The sequence below is a fragment of the Callithrix jacchus genome, chromosome 11 (assembly GCF_049354715.1).
Source record: "Callithrix jacchus isolate 240 chromosome 11, calJac240_pri, whole genome shotgun sequence".
In the NCBI taxonomy this organism is placed as follows: Eukaryota; Metazoa; Chordata; class Mammalia; order Primates; family Cebidae; genus Callithrix; species Callithrix jacchus.
In genome coordinates this window covers 44725431-44740870 of record NC_133512.1, presented here as the reverse complement: position 1 = coordinate 44740870, position 15440 = coordinate 44725431, and the positions used below count along the sequence as shown (strand labels likewise).

The 15440-nt window shown below is 35.7% G+C and overlaps 1 protein-coding gene across 2 annotated transcripts in view; it reads right to left on the bottom strand.

Moving 5' to 3' along the window:
• LOC144578359 (uncharacterized) overlaps positions 1–15440 on the bottom strand; it is a 99990-nt gene that overhangs the window by 15914 nt on the left and 68636 nt on the right. For both annotated transcript variants that reach the window (XR_013523935.1, XM_078342665.1), the window contains exon 4: positions 12889–12989. Coding sequence is in view for 1 of the 2 variants with exons in the window: in XM_078342665.1 (XP_078198791.1) it covers positions 12889–12989 (101 nt within the window). In the remaining variant the exon portion in view is untranslated. The remainder of the gene's footprint in view (positions 1–12888; positions 12990–15440) is intronic.

Below are 15440 nucleotides of genomic sequence, written 5' to 3'. Positions count from 1 at the left end.
TATCTGTTAGTTTACAGAGGCAGAAAATATTGTCGAAATTCTTCACGTTGCTTTCAGGGTAATGGTCTCAAATGGCACAGTGGGAACTAGGAAATTTAAGAGATAAGGGAAGCAAAATGGACTCACTGGGAACTTTAGCAGGGAAGAGGCAGCCAGGCTTAACAAATTGCCCTGCTGCTGAAAAGAAGGAAGGTCTTTCCTGGCAACATCTTTCATTTTCCATCCTTTTCATTAAAAGAAAACACCATTCCTGGAATCTTGGAAACAACATGTGTGACCTATGTGTTTTCTCATAGGCAGACACCTACTTTAGGAATCCAAGTGTTCATGCATATGGGCCTTTAGCATAGAAGAAATCAGAGAACAGAACTTTAATTCAAGTTGTATTTTTGAATTTTAAGAGTTTTACAATAATTTTTTTGAAATTTATTAAAATCTCCATTATTGGAGATTATTCTTCTGGTCAAAGCCCTGTTACTTCAATGTTACATTAAAGTAAAATATACTCCAAGATGTTGAGCACACTGTTCTACCAACAGCTATTAAAATCTTAACTTGAATTAATTTCTTCCATCAGCTGTAGTACCAGATTTCTCATTTAGAAAGGATAATGATTTTTAAACTAATATGATGAATTGACACAAACGTTTATTTTTGTGTCAAAGTTAATCTAAATTACATTCCATGGAACACGATTTTCTGAAGTTGCCACATGAGAGAAAAATGGTTCAAAGTTTTAAGAAGCTCAGGTTATACTGCCTACATAGATCCTTCTTAGAGATTCACCATGCATGTTAGAAAAGTCTTTGAGAAACTGACTTAACTAGTTCTAGAAAGTCACAAATTTGTTCATTTGCCCAGTGTGATCTGTAACACTAATTGACATACTGTGATATTAGTACCCTGAGTAAAACTTGGGAACTAGATGTCTAGAATATAAATACCATCATTGGGTATATTAGTTATCTGCGGCCATGCAGTAAATATTCTTATAGCACAGTTTTCCAGGGTCAGGAGTCCAGCCATGGCATAGCTTACCTGCATTTACTGCTCATGGTAAAAAGCTGCAATCATGAAATCAGTGAGGACTGCAGCTTGCAAGATTCTCTTCCAAGCTCAAGTAATTGTTGGCACAATTCATTTACTTATTGCTGTAAGACTCACAGGACTGGCTTCTTCAAGCCCAGAGAGAAAATCTGTGACTTTAAGTTTCTGACCTATAGATCCCCTTTTAAAGGGCTCACCTGATTATAATAGGCCTCTCTAGAATAACCTTTTTTTAATTAACGCAAGTCAACTGATTAGGAAGCTTAGTTGCATCTGCAAAAGCCCATCACTTTTGTCTTATAATCTAACCACTGGAGTTACACCTGTTACAGCCACAAATCCCACCTCCACCCAAGGGCCTGGGATTATACAAAGGCTTGGATACCAGGGGAAGGGAATCATAAAGACATCTGGGCACTCAATAAACCATACTGGGGAACTTTAAAGAAATGAATATACATAGTTGAGAGCTGAAAGGAGAGGAGAAAATATTAATATCATAAAAGAACTTTAAACCCATAGTATCATATTTCCCAAAGGCCAATTCAAGGTCACTAAAAATAATTGGCTCCGTAAAAATGATTATGTTACTGTCTGAATTCTTCAGACTGTTTTAACTAATAGACAAATTAATCAGTTTTACTAAAACCAATGGCAAAATGTATCATGTTTTCATTTAGTTTCATTGCTGAAACTTTTGATTCAGGCTTAAAGTAAACATCCAAGAACGTAAGCGCTATTTTCTGGCACCTATGCATCTTCCTTAGCATAATGCCATTCTGGCATTCTCTTCCAGTAGACATTTAGGCACATTATCACAACACAATAGAGTAAAAATATATTGCGACAGGCCTGAAAAAATATCATGTTTTTCTTAAGAAATGGAAAAAAATAATCATCCATAAGTAAAAAGTTCAATAACATTTAAGTTAAAATTCTAATAACTAGAATCTAGATTTCCAAGGTTATATTTTATCAAAATTATCTTCACTAAAACATTCCAAATTTTTTTCTGATTATAATCTAAATATAATCACCCATTTAAAATGTTTTCCTATGTGGCATCTATTAAAATTTCCTTTTAAAACAATTTGTTTAACCTTTACATTATGTTTAAACTTAAAAGAAAGAAAAAAATACAATTTAAAAAGACAGGAGAGGATAAAATAGTATTTTTATCATAATTAATTTTCTGAAATAAATTAATATTTTTAATTTAGAAACACAAATCACAGAAAATAACATACACTAAAATATTTTACTGTCTTCATTGCTGTATTAAATTGTACCTAATATACTTTTTTAAGTGAAAGTAGAATTTCATTCCTGTATTTACAATGTTGGTTTTTTGTCTATCGATTTAAAAAACAAATTTTGCTTCTCTTTTCAACAGGAAGCATGAGATCACAGATGAAGCTTAAGCTCATATGTCTTGATAGAGCACTATTCTTTGTACCAGTTATACACTGTACACATTGCATATTTTAAATTATTTATATTTCAGAGGAAGGGGTTAGCTAGGTGATTTACGTACTACTGGTAAAATCCCAGTCCACAAAACTAGCTGAACAGAAGACAATTGAAGCTTGCTCCTGAATATTTATAAATCATTCCAGAGTTAGGATAGTAATGCAATTCTCAAAAATAACATTGAAAAGCAAGAAAAGTTTATTTTGGAGAAATAAAACAATAGATCCAAGTTTCAAATCCCACTGGGCTATGACATATATCAGGTAAAAAGATATAATTTCATCATACCAAGCCAATTCTCTACTAGAAAGGGAATGTGGGTTCTGGGAGGCATGCACTTACTCTGACTTCTGCACACCACAGTGTTGTCCATTGAATGTACAAATAGCCCCATGGAAAAGGTTAATCAAATGTGCACTGTGACTTAGGATAAAATGCCTGGGATGGCTGACCAATTCAATTCATATCTCCTAGTGGAGATCCATAATGTCTCAATTCTTAATTATCTAGTCTTTTGTGCATTTAAAAAAATGGCCAATAAAATGTCAGCCAAGAAACACACTGTTCATTCCTTTCAGGTTTATTTTAAACCTATTGCACTTAGGCTAGAGCTAAATCAATTTTTCATGAATATCTACCCCGGTAGATTGCACCTCTAGCCAATTCAGATCCCCAGAGAATTTTAAAAAAGAGATTTATCAAGTAACAAGTAACACCTCAGGAAAAAGAAACAGGGTTTTTAATTGCTTTGTGTGCTCCGTAATTGAAGGCAGGCACCTTCTTGAGGCGCTCGCTGCCAGGAGGAGTGAGACTCCACTTGGCCCTGCCTAATTAATCCTGTGATACAAACCTTCTGGCTTCAATTTTCACATTTCTGTCTCTTTTTAGAGGTGATAATAAAACTAAAAATTTATGTTGGTTACTGTATGACTATAACTGTGCCAGCAGAACACAAATAAAACCATATGGGCTAAGGAGACCTTGTCTCCACATATCTGGTTTCCCTGTGGCACGAGGCACCGGGGCAAGCTTTGTGCTAACAAGAAAAGGTAGGGAAAACCCAGTAGCGGGGTGGAAGTGCAGGTCAACCCCTTCTCATGAGTTTGCTCTGTTAAGATGACTCATTGAAACATACGCCTTTTTTATTGACAAAAAATTTTCTGAAAATAGAATTGTACACTCTGAAAGCTCAATGGCTCAGTGACTGCATATCACAAACAGCCCTAGAGCTTTTAATGAAAGACAAATTGGGCAGCTTAGCCTTTAAAAAAGCTGTCAGAGTGACAAGTGCAGGGTCTATTATCTTAATAGCTTACATATTAAGGTGAGTAAAACACATCTTCTAGAACATTGGCCATGACACCAGCAACATTGTAGTTGAGCTGTAAAGCATAACGCATCCCACACAGTGAATTGGCTCCATTATTGACACAAGTCAAAATTATTTTGCTTTCATGGAGAACCTTGATTTGCAATGTGACATTATTGTTATATGTCTGGTGGAATGATATTTATAGAAAGAGGAGGTGAACAAATGGGGAGAATAATAGCACCTATGGGGTAGTACTTTCCACAGAAAAATAGTATTTTCACAGATTGGTGTAAAACTGAAAGGCATATTGTGCCATGCTGTTCATAAATAATTCATACATGTTAAGAAAAAAAATTATGAAAAATTATTTTACTTATATTATTTTAACATGTGCTTAAGACTTTCACAGGTTATATCATTTTCTTTACATTTGTTTCTTTGAAATCTTTGTTTATTTTGAACAGTTTCCACTCTTTCTGCTGAATTTTTAAAAATATGGGAGCCATCTGGTGGTCAACAACTATAATTTTTCTTAAAAATAAAATAATCTTTTATTATAAAATAAAATGCTATTTATTTTAAAATTTGGTAATGTCTTTTTTTCCCCAGTAGAATTATTATTTACAAAGGCACTAATTCTCTACTCATAGATTTGGTTAAATCAATTCTGGGCATAAAACTTTTTAAAATATATTGTTTCCACTGTATATTCCACATATTTTTTATAAATATCAAATGGACTATTCTTTCCTTATTGTTCATGTACTTACCAAGAAGAAATTTAAATCATGCAAGAAGTTAAGAAAAATACAAATACATCTTTAAAAGTTGTATAATATGTGAGTTTTTATACTTTTTAAAATAAAGCCAGTGATTTTTACAGAATGTTTTTCATAAGGGGAAAGCTTTGGGAACTAGTCCAGGATTCCATAAATAAACACAGATATGGAAGATAATTTTAATAAGAAAGACTTAAATGCAAAACGTTAACTAAAAAAATTCAAGTTCTGGCCAATTATATGTGAAACGTCAAAACAGAACTGACATTAATAGCAATTGTTGAAGTTCTACATACCTTGTTCACATGACTTAAAATAAGCTGCTCACCTTCTAAATTAGTATATTGAATGTGCATATTTATGTATGTATCTGCAATACACACATATAAAATGTGGTCTCTTGACTATATTAAAACCGACAATTCCACTCTAATCCCTACCTCATGATTACTGTAGAATTCTTTCTGTTGTTGTTATTAGGTTCTGTTAACTGTTGTTACTGTTATTTAACATATGTTGAATATTTACTCTATGGCAGGTTTTTGATTAAGAGCTTTTATAAATAATCTCTCTAGGCTGGGCATAGTGGTAAGCACCATAGTGGTAAGACCCAGCACATTCAGAAGCTAGTGAGTGGAACACTTGAGTCCAGGAGTTTGAGGTCAGCCTGTGCCACATAATGAAACCCCTTTGTAACAAAATAAAATAAAATAAAAAGATTTTTTTTTAGTCTACGTAAAATACTACCTAAAGAGTACCATTATTCTCCCATTTATTTTCTAAAACATATGAGGTTCAGACAAGTTATAAAACATCAATACAAGAGAGTGGCTCTGGCTTGACCCCAAGTGTAACTCCAATTTTTATACTTTTATCTACCATTCAAAACTAAAATGGCCACTAGACACTCTAATCACTTGTAGTTTAACTATGTGTTCAACAACATAGTTACGTCCTCAATCAGCTTTGAATTGGAAGGGAAAGCACCAGCCTTATAAGCTGAATCTGTTACTTATGTATCAGGTTCCATAAGAAGTAAAGTAAAAAGGAGAAATCAAATATCTATGTAATTGTCAATGATTGTTTAGTTCATTAGGCACTCCTTGTTCCTCTTTGTCTGGAGCAAACTCTTTCCCTTCCACTCAGGGTTAGCTTCCTTCTGCTTCAACTCTGGACGGAATGTTAATCCTGGAACTCTGGGGATTGGGCATGTAGTGCGGCCTGGCCACCGTGACATGTCCAGGAGACAGCAGGGGACCTAAACCAGGACAAGCAAAGGCATTCCATGGTATTCTTTACCCTTCTGCAAAGAGAGGTGGTGAGAGCGCTTTCTTTTACATCTCCAAATTGAAATGATATAGGCATGAAATTGACTCACCCCTGGGCCTCTGGCCAGAATCCTCCCTATGCACTCCTCAGTACATGGGGAACAGAAAGGAATCAGATGAATGCACATGGCTACAGGAAATGAGAACTAACAAAAAACAGAAAGCCTTGAGACTTTCACTTGATCTAGCTAAGAGCCCTAAAGCAGTGTTATTTCTTCAGAATGTCCTTCAGTGTTTGAGCTACCCAGAAATTCTTCCAGTAAACTTGTTGTCTGTTTGTTGGTTTTTTTTCCCTTCTTCTTTTTTTGCTGCAGTTGTTTTGCCTTGAGCTAGTTTGAGTTGGATTTTTGTCACTTGAACACAGGAAGCCATTAGACTGTACAATTATAAAATATTAGGTTCTCGTATGGCAGCAAACAGAGATAACCACTGTTACCCAATAGTGTCTTTCGGGTGGGTTTTAAAATAAACAGTTTCCCTAGGAAAAGAGCCAGCATGCCTGCATATGGCAGGGAAGTGTGACACAAAGTACCAGACTGGTTTTGGCAAACACAGGGATAAGCCAATTTCCAAAAGCTCTACAGTTTTAATCCCCACTGGCATGCAATGTTTGTTTGTATCTCACCCTTCTATGTGTAAAACTGGACTCCAAATTTGCACACTTAAGGAATCTCTCTCACATAAATACACATACCGATACACACATCCTCCTTCTTTATTTTCCTGATTTTGATATGATCTCACTTAGGCCAGAAGTAATGCCTTCTAGAACTCTATCTTCCTAGTCTACTGAGAAAATAAAGTGGCACACATATTGTAAGGACCACTGTAAATGTGGATGAAATCAGAACAAATTTAGCTATTGTGACTAGAGGCACAGGATTCATTAAGCCAAAAAGCATATGCTTTTGAGTTGAGCCTATCTAGCTTGGTGTCCCAGCTTTGCCACTTACATGTGTGTTTGTCTAGATGTCCAGTTAGTCTAGATGTCCATTTCCTTTTCAACATAGGAGCTGAATATCAAGGTCAATGATATGGTTTGGCTGTGTCCCTACTCAAATCTCATTTTTAATTCCCACATGTTGTTGAGGGACCTGGTGGGAAGTAATTAAGTAATGAGGGCAGGTCTTTCCCATGCTATTAGCCTGATAATGAATAAGTCTCATGAGATCTGATGGTTTTATAAAAGGTAGTTTACCTGCACAAGCCCTCTTTTTGCCTGCTGCCATCCATGTAAGATGTGACTTGCTCCTTCTTGTCTTCTGCCATGGTAGTGAGGCCTCCCCAGTCATGTGGAACTGGGAGTCCATGAAAACTCTTTTTCTTCCCTGTCTCAAGTATGTCTTTATCAACAGCATGAAAATGGACTAATATAGTCAATTTCAAGATTGGCAATAATCTATAAAAAGAACCTAAAGCAGATGCTCAATAAATGGTCAGTATATCTGTGGTTATCAATATTATTACTCATATTCCTATTATTAACTCAGCATATACTTTTGTTAACCAAAACACTGGAAATGAAACATATAGCAAAGAGAAAAAAATAGTTTGATTCCTTGTTTACCAATTTTGCTTTCTCTGGGCATTCTCAATAAGCTTCTTTTGAAAATACTCATGATCAAAACTAAGAGTTGGAAAACATTAGTGCTGAAATCTATCAGAGTATTGCCATTATTGAAAATGAATTAAATACACTATTGTTAGCTCTGTATTTTTTCCAGTAAATCCTATAATGTAACTGTGTTTCTGCAAATACTGAATTTATTTTTGTCTTCTTTTCCCTAACATACAGTGAGAGAAATTTAATTCTCAGAAACTAAACCTATAACGTTCATTCATAAGATACACAGAGTATTACACAATCTCTACTCAATCATTGTTATGTATATATTTGGACAAAACTATTACATAAAAATATTTCATCTAAGAAGGATTTATTTTAAACAGAGTAAAGCTAGGTTTGAAAGTGATGCCCATTACACATGATAAAATAATTCAATGGGTTCCTAACTTGCCTGCTTGCTGCAATCATGGGAGAATTTCAACAATACTGACACCTTTGATTTACTACCCACCCACCAGCTACGTTAGCATTCCATTGTCTGGATTATGGTCTTGGCTCTGAAATTTTAAAAAGACTTCCTGGTGATTCTAGTGTATAGCAAGTTTAAGAAGCAATGAATGAGCTTCCTCACTATGTTTCTCTTCTCGTTGCTGAAGCAGAGTCTACCTGTTACATTTATTTTCTTTAAGAACAAGTACAGGCCGGGCGCGGTGGCTCAAGCCTGTAATCCCAGCACTTTGGGAGGCCGAGGCGGGTGGATCACGAGGTCAACAGATCGAGACCATCTTGGTCAACATGGTGAAACCCCGTCTCTACTAAAATTACAAAAAAATTAGCTGGGCACAGTGGCACGTGCCTGTAATCCCAGCTGCTCGGGAGGCTGAGGCAGGAGAATTGCCTGAACCCAGGAGGCGGAGATTGCGGTGAGCCGAGATCGCGCCATTGCACTCCAGCCTGGGTAACAAAAGCGAAACTCCGTCTCAAAAAAAAAAAAAAAAAAAAAAAAGAACAAGTACATTCATTACAGAAACGTTTATTTTCTAACAGAAAATGAAAACACACCAAAGAAAAACACATTTTTCAATTATTTAATTAAATTAATATGTTCCATTTCTCCAGTGTTCAACACATTCTGATAGAGACTAAAGAATATAATTTTTTAAAAAGGTATAAGGCACAGATTCTGCTTTAAAAGTGTTAAAAGAGGCCAGGCATGGTGGCTTCTCATGCCTGTAATCCCAGAATTTTTGGAGGTCAAGGCCGGCATATTACTTGAGGTCAGGAGTTTGAGGCCAGCTTGGAAACCATGGTGAAAACCAGGCCCTACTAAAAATACAAAAAGTAGGCCGGGGGTGGTGGCTCATGCCTGTAATCCCAGCTCTTTGGGAAGCCAAGGCGGGTAGATCATGAGGTCAGGAGTTTGAGAGTAGCCTGGCCAATATGGTGAAACCCTGTCTCTACTAAAAATACAAAAATTAGCAGGGTGCGTTGGCACATGCCTGTAATCCCAGCTACTTGGGAGGCTGAAGCAGGAGAATTGCTTGAACCTGGGAGGCAGAGGTTGCAGTAAGCCAAGATCATGCCACTGCACTCCAGCCTGGGTGACAGAACAAGATTCCAACTCAAAAAAAAAAAGTAGCAAGCATAGTGGCATGTGCTTGTAGTCCTAGTTACTGGGGAGGCTGAGGTATGAGAACTGCTTAAACCCAAGATTCAGAGGTTATGGTGAGTCAAGATTGCACCACTGCATTCCAGCCTGGGCAACAGAACAAGACTGTCTCACACACACAAAAAAGTCAAAAGATTGTTCACCGGATAGAAAAAAATATGCATAAAATATTAAAATTCTACATATCGTTCTTTAGCAATAATAATCTTGAGAGACCTTAACCACTTGAAAACAGTAAAAATATTTTTTAAATGCAAGTGAACCACAATAACAGCAGCCACCAGAGAATTCCCACATACTCTTTCTTATACACTCCAACATTTTCTTTTGCAAACATCATTGACGTGAGTCTATTTTTTCATCTAATGTCTAGAAACTGCCTGACTGATATTCATCAACATCGGAGGTGACCAGACAGCTTCATATATGCAGCCATTCTCGATTCAGAGCAATACTTTGTCCATTCCTTGAATCTGCCATCTCCTCCTATCAGTGTGGACACCACTGGATACCTATGCTGAGATGTTCACAGATGGGAGGCATTAATATGTCCATAGTATTCATATTATTTATATCATATGAACAGTGGAGGAAAGGTCCACATTTATACAGATTTCTTTACTCACTTCTAAAAATCCCAACTAATACCATGGCTTGGCATTAATAGAAGATTTCCAAGTTTTATGTCCCAAAAGTGCAATCTTTATCTCAGGCCTACAATGAGGATTAGAGGTGATAATGAAAAAAAGAGTATTTAGCACTGTTCCTTGGACATACTAGCCACTCAATAAATGTTAGTTATCAAAACAAAGATGATTTCCAATTTCACTATGTTGAAATGATTCTGTTAATTTTAAGAGTGCTTATAAAAAATTCCTTGAAGTCATTTAAAAGAGAAGCACTGGCTAGGCTCAGTGGCTCATGCCTGTAATCCCAGAACTTTGGGAGGCTGAGGTGGGAGGATTACAAGGTCGAGAGATTGAGATCATCCTGGCCAATGTGGTGAAACCCCATCTCTACTAAAAATACAAAAATTAGCTGGGCATGGTGGTGCATGCCTGTAGTCCCAGCTGCTCAGGAGGCTGAGGCAGGAGAATCGCTTTAACTGGGGAGGCGAACCTTGCAGTGAGCCAAGATTGCACCACTGTACTCGTCAGGCCGACAAAGCGAGACTCTATCTCAAAAAAAAAAAAAAAAAAAAGAGAAGCACTATCTCACTTTGTTGCCAGTATTCCCACCTACTCCCAAACTAACTGACTTTTTAAAACTTGGAGTAGGCTTTTCTTAATTGGGGTTATTAGTATTTTTAAAATAAGTAGTTGTAGATTCCTATATTGTGACATAAAGCAGATTGAGAAAGGGATGCATAAACAGTTACAAGTAGAATAATAGTTTACTGATGACCTTCATTAAGTCTTTGTTTCTCAGCAGAGCTAGAGGAAACCAAAGTCATAGAATATCTGAACTCTGTCCAAACTTCAGTCGTATTTTAAAATTTCAGGTTGGAATGCATAATATATTAATGCTATACAACTTTATTGTGTTCACTTTACAATTTGTATTAAGTAGATTGCTACATTATGGTAATGTACTAAATTACCTAGAGCAAAGTAATACAATGATTAACTGACTATAAACATTGGTTTATGGTCAGTTTATGAAGTATTACAATGATTAATATTATGCATTTTCGTAACAGTAGAAAATTGCAGGATGAAATAGCTGTGGATTGACTCAGTGCCATTAGGAATAATAAAACAGTGGTATAACTCAGTCTCGAGTTACATCTTGAGAGTAAACTTTGTTTTAAATCTTCTCCCTAAGTGGTTGGGAAATTCATTAATTTAAAATGCCCAATGCTTGCCAAACACAACTCTGAGAATACAAGTGTTCATACAAACATAATAGTCAAACTAGGGCTTAACTAATGTTTTCAATGTTTTGTTGAAGAACAATGAGAAAACATCAGTTTTATTTATATTCTCTTAATGTTTACAAAAATAAGTAAAATGGATATATTCAAGATTCAAGTTTTACCTTCTTTCAAAAATAGGTTTGAATGAGTTGCAACTTTCAAAAATAATCTCTCAGATCTAGAGAAGCCTACTTCATCCGTTCTGCAACATAATGTACTAGACTCTGTCTTTGGGGAGAAACCAGACAACACCATGAAAAAAGACAGTCATACATTTATATTGCTCTATTGTGGCAAAGGGTTGGAATGTAGGTGAGCACCGATACAAAGGATTTGGGCCTCAGGCAGGCGGAAGTCTATAGAGGAATCACAGTGATGGACTTATGCTGGAGGATGCGGCAGCAGAATGGTCTGATTTGATTTAGCTTGCCACAGAACTGCTGTATAATCTTAGGCCAATTGCCTTACTTTCCTCATGTCTAACATGGATATAATATCTCTGTTTTTGAATGAATTAAATAAAAATTTTCAAGTGGCTGGCCCATAATAGACAATCAATAAATCACAGTTATTTTAATGAACATAATCATTTTATTTATTACTAGTTGATTATAACCAGTTGGTTACTACCGAACTCTAATGACGGGGAACAATCCCAGTAAGAAAAAAGGTAAAGTGAAAGGTAGTATGGGCCCAGTCTAAGAAAACTGGCTAGTGAAAATGATATGAACTTGAGAAATTGTGTGAGAACCCTAAAATACGTGTGTTGATCATTTCATATTGCAGAGCATCAGACCTCCCACGATAATATCTGCCTAGTCTTTAGAAAGAGGGTATGGAAGGGTTCACGAACCTTTCCTGAAATTAAACTTCTATTACAGACATTGCTTCTTCAATGGTTATTCCTTCAGACTGCAATCACTTGTATGTTTTTGTCCACTCTTCCTCATATTATGAGCACTTTTCACATAGAGGTTTATATTTTTAATACTCATAGCTCCTAATACAGTTGTAGGTTAATATAAATCCTCAATAAAAATGACTTAACATGTAAAGCAATGAATGACTAAGGAAAAATAGAATAGTTTTGAATTAATACATTTTACTGCTAGTGTATATTTAATGTTTTCATTTCTATTACTATTTATATATCAATTTTATTAATGTTTAACTTCCACTGGTATCCATATATCTATTTATCTGCTCATTTGAAAATCTCTCTCCTGCTTCCTATTATTCAAAATATTAAAAACCAATATTACTTGAATATTTAAATCACTCTTTTTCCATGTTAAGTTTCTCAGGATGCAGATTGTTGCTATAAACTGAGACATATTAGACTACTATACAAAATGGCTACTATAATGTAATGTTGTAGAAAACCAGAAAAGTCAAACCCATTGGTTTTTGCTGCCAACACAAATTTGTCAATATAATAAATGCCCCTTAGCCTGGGAGGGTTGTATGACAGGAAAAATGGCATCAAAGTCATTTTTATTCAAAGAAAACCAATAAATTTAAGATTCCTTGATAATAAGGTAGCTATATAGGCAAAAATCCTAGAATTTTCTTCTCTTTTTTTACTTAGTTTCACGTCTTTCTACATAGTACCCAAATCCCGGTTGTTGATACTAATTTTCTTGCTTTCCTATCCACAACAAATTTGGAGACAAAGTTAATATCATTAGTGGTATGTAAACTAATTCCTAAAACAAAAGTCTCTCAAAGTGTGGTCCATGTCCTGTTTTTTATTGGTCTGCAATAAGGTAAGCACAGAAATTTTAATCACCTCCACACATACCTTCAACGAGCAGCATGTACAGTTCCTGTGATTCTTCTCTGTTTCCTCTGTTGTTTTCTTCTGATTGCATTTATGAAGATGTAATTTTGTGTTTGTTGAATCTAATGATAAAAAAATGAGGTTCATAGTTTGTATATCTGTTCTTTTAAAGTTTATTTTCTAAGTAATTAATTGTATTTCTTTTTGTTGTCGTTGTTTATATTTTTATTTTATTTTTTATTCATATATATATTTTTTATTGCACTTTATATTTTGGGGTACCTGTGAAGAACATGCAAAATAGTTGCATAGGTACACACGTGGCAGTGTGATTTGCTGCCTTCCTCCCCTTCACCTATGTCTGGCATTTCTCCCCATGCTATCTCTCCCCAACTCCCCACCACCCGCTGTCCCACTCCTATTCCCCCCCAACAGACCTCAGTGTGTAGTGCTCCCCTCCCTGTGTCCGTGTGTTCTCATTGTTCAACACCCACCTATGAGTGAGAACATGTGGTATTTCATTTTCTGTTCTTGTGTCAGTTTGCTGAGAATGAAAAGTGTCTGTTTGTGACAGATTGGAAACAACAGAGAGAAGAAAAAGAAAACTAGTCCTCCACCACAGATAGTTTGAGAACACCACCCTAGAGCATGGTGGCCTTTTCCCTACATGGTATATTTTCTTTAAAAATATTTTTATCTTATTAAACAATATGCAATGCTCTTTTTTACCTTCTCCAGGTGCTACAGTCCATTTGTTATTTGTGTGGTCTTTACAGATGTTTCTTTAACAAACCATACAGGATCAAGACTGAATTTAACAGCAACAACAAAAAAACAAATAGGACAACATTATGTCCTGCTTAAAATGCATGAGTGTCATCTACTTGCACTTATCTTTAATGCTTTTGAAGGATTAAAGATCTCTCTAATATCTACTTCTGCTTACTCTTTTTTTTTTAAGGTAGAGTTTTGCTCTCATTACCTAGCCTGGAGTGCAATAGTGCAATCTCAGCTCACTGCATCCTCTGCCTACCAGATTCAAGTGATTCTCCTACCTCAACCTCCCAAAGAGCTGAGATTACAGACATGTGCAACCACGCTGGGCAAATTTTTTGTATTTTTAGTAGAGACAGGTTTTCTCTATGTTGGTCAGGCTCGTGTCAAATTCCCAATCTCAGATGATCTGCCTGCCTCGGCCTCCCGAAGTGCTGGGATTACAGGTGCGAATCACCATAGCCAGCCTGCTTCTGATTACTTTTTAACTTGACCTCCAGCTCTCCACTCTAGACCACAGATATATGCTCTAATCTCCAGCATCTCCAGGCCTACACACACACACACACACACACACACACACACACACGATTTACACTTGCTGATTCCTACCCTCTTTTGAGGTCTTTGGGTGTCAGACTACAGGGAACTTTATCCCAAGTCTTTGGTCTCTTACTTGTACTATTAGTACTGTTTTCCTTTCATAAAACTTACTATATTTGTAAAATATTTTCATAGCTCTCTTTTTCCATGGATTATGGTTTTGGTAGGTCAGCAAACCAGTTTTTGCCTCTGCTTTCATATTCCCAGAACTAAGAGCACTGTGTGACACATAGTAGGTGCTCAGTATTTAGAAAATCACTAAGTGCATAAAAGAATGTGTGAACTGATAATTTATAATGACAAATTCTCATAAATGATTTTGTTGCTTAATATCCCTCTGCAATACCCTACATAAAAAGTCATTATAATAATATTAGTAACTTACAGAAAGAACACCATAACCAAGGAGTCTTATTTTGTCTTATCATTATCAATACTTAGATCTCTCTATAGGTCTTACTATACAAATACGTTTATTATTAAAAAATTCAGTTTGTCATTTCTCACATTTTATTTATCCAACTCATCAAGGATACTGAAAATTTAAATCTAGTTTCTCAATATGGTATAAAACTTACTTATTAAGGCCTACATCAATGGAAAGGTTTAATAAAACCTCTGGAATTCAGGGTAGTTTGATCTTAATTTAAAATTGAACTCTCTGTAACTCCATTATCTAAGGTTCATTTACAATGACTTCCACTACAGTTTAATCATCAGTACATTTCTTTGTTTTTGCATTGGTCTTTTGAAATATGCCTATTTTCTTTCGTTATTAATTTAATAATTAACTCAAAAATATGTTTTTATTGCCACCTACCAGGAGCAAGACACTATAATAAGGATTTTCACATAGATTTCATACTCATGGTTCTCCTCTGTGGCCATTTCTATTATTTCTGAGAACTAAATCCTAGAATGATTAAGTAATTTGTATGAACAAGGAGCAGAACTCTGGGCGAGTCACAATTCAGACCCAAGTTCTCTGACTTCATACCTAATACTGTTTCAAATGCTCTTCTTATCATCAGCACCGATCTTTTCTAAAAATGCATGTGACTGTTTCAGAAGTTCTTCTGAAATTATGAAAATCCAAAGTAATCACCCTTACATTATAATCTGAAAAACACTCAGCACATTCACTAAACCAATTGGAAAGCAATTGAAAGCAAAGCATAAAGGAAAATGATTTGTAC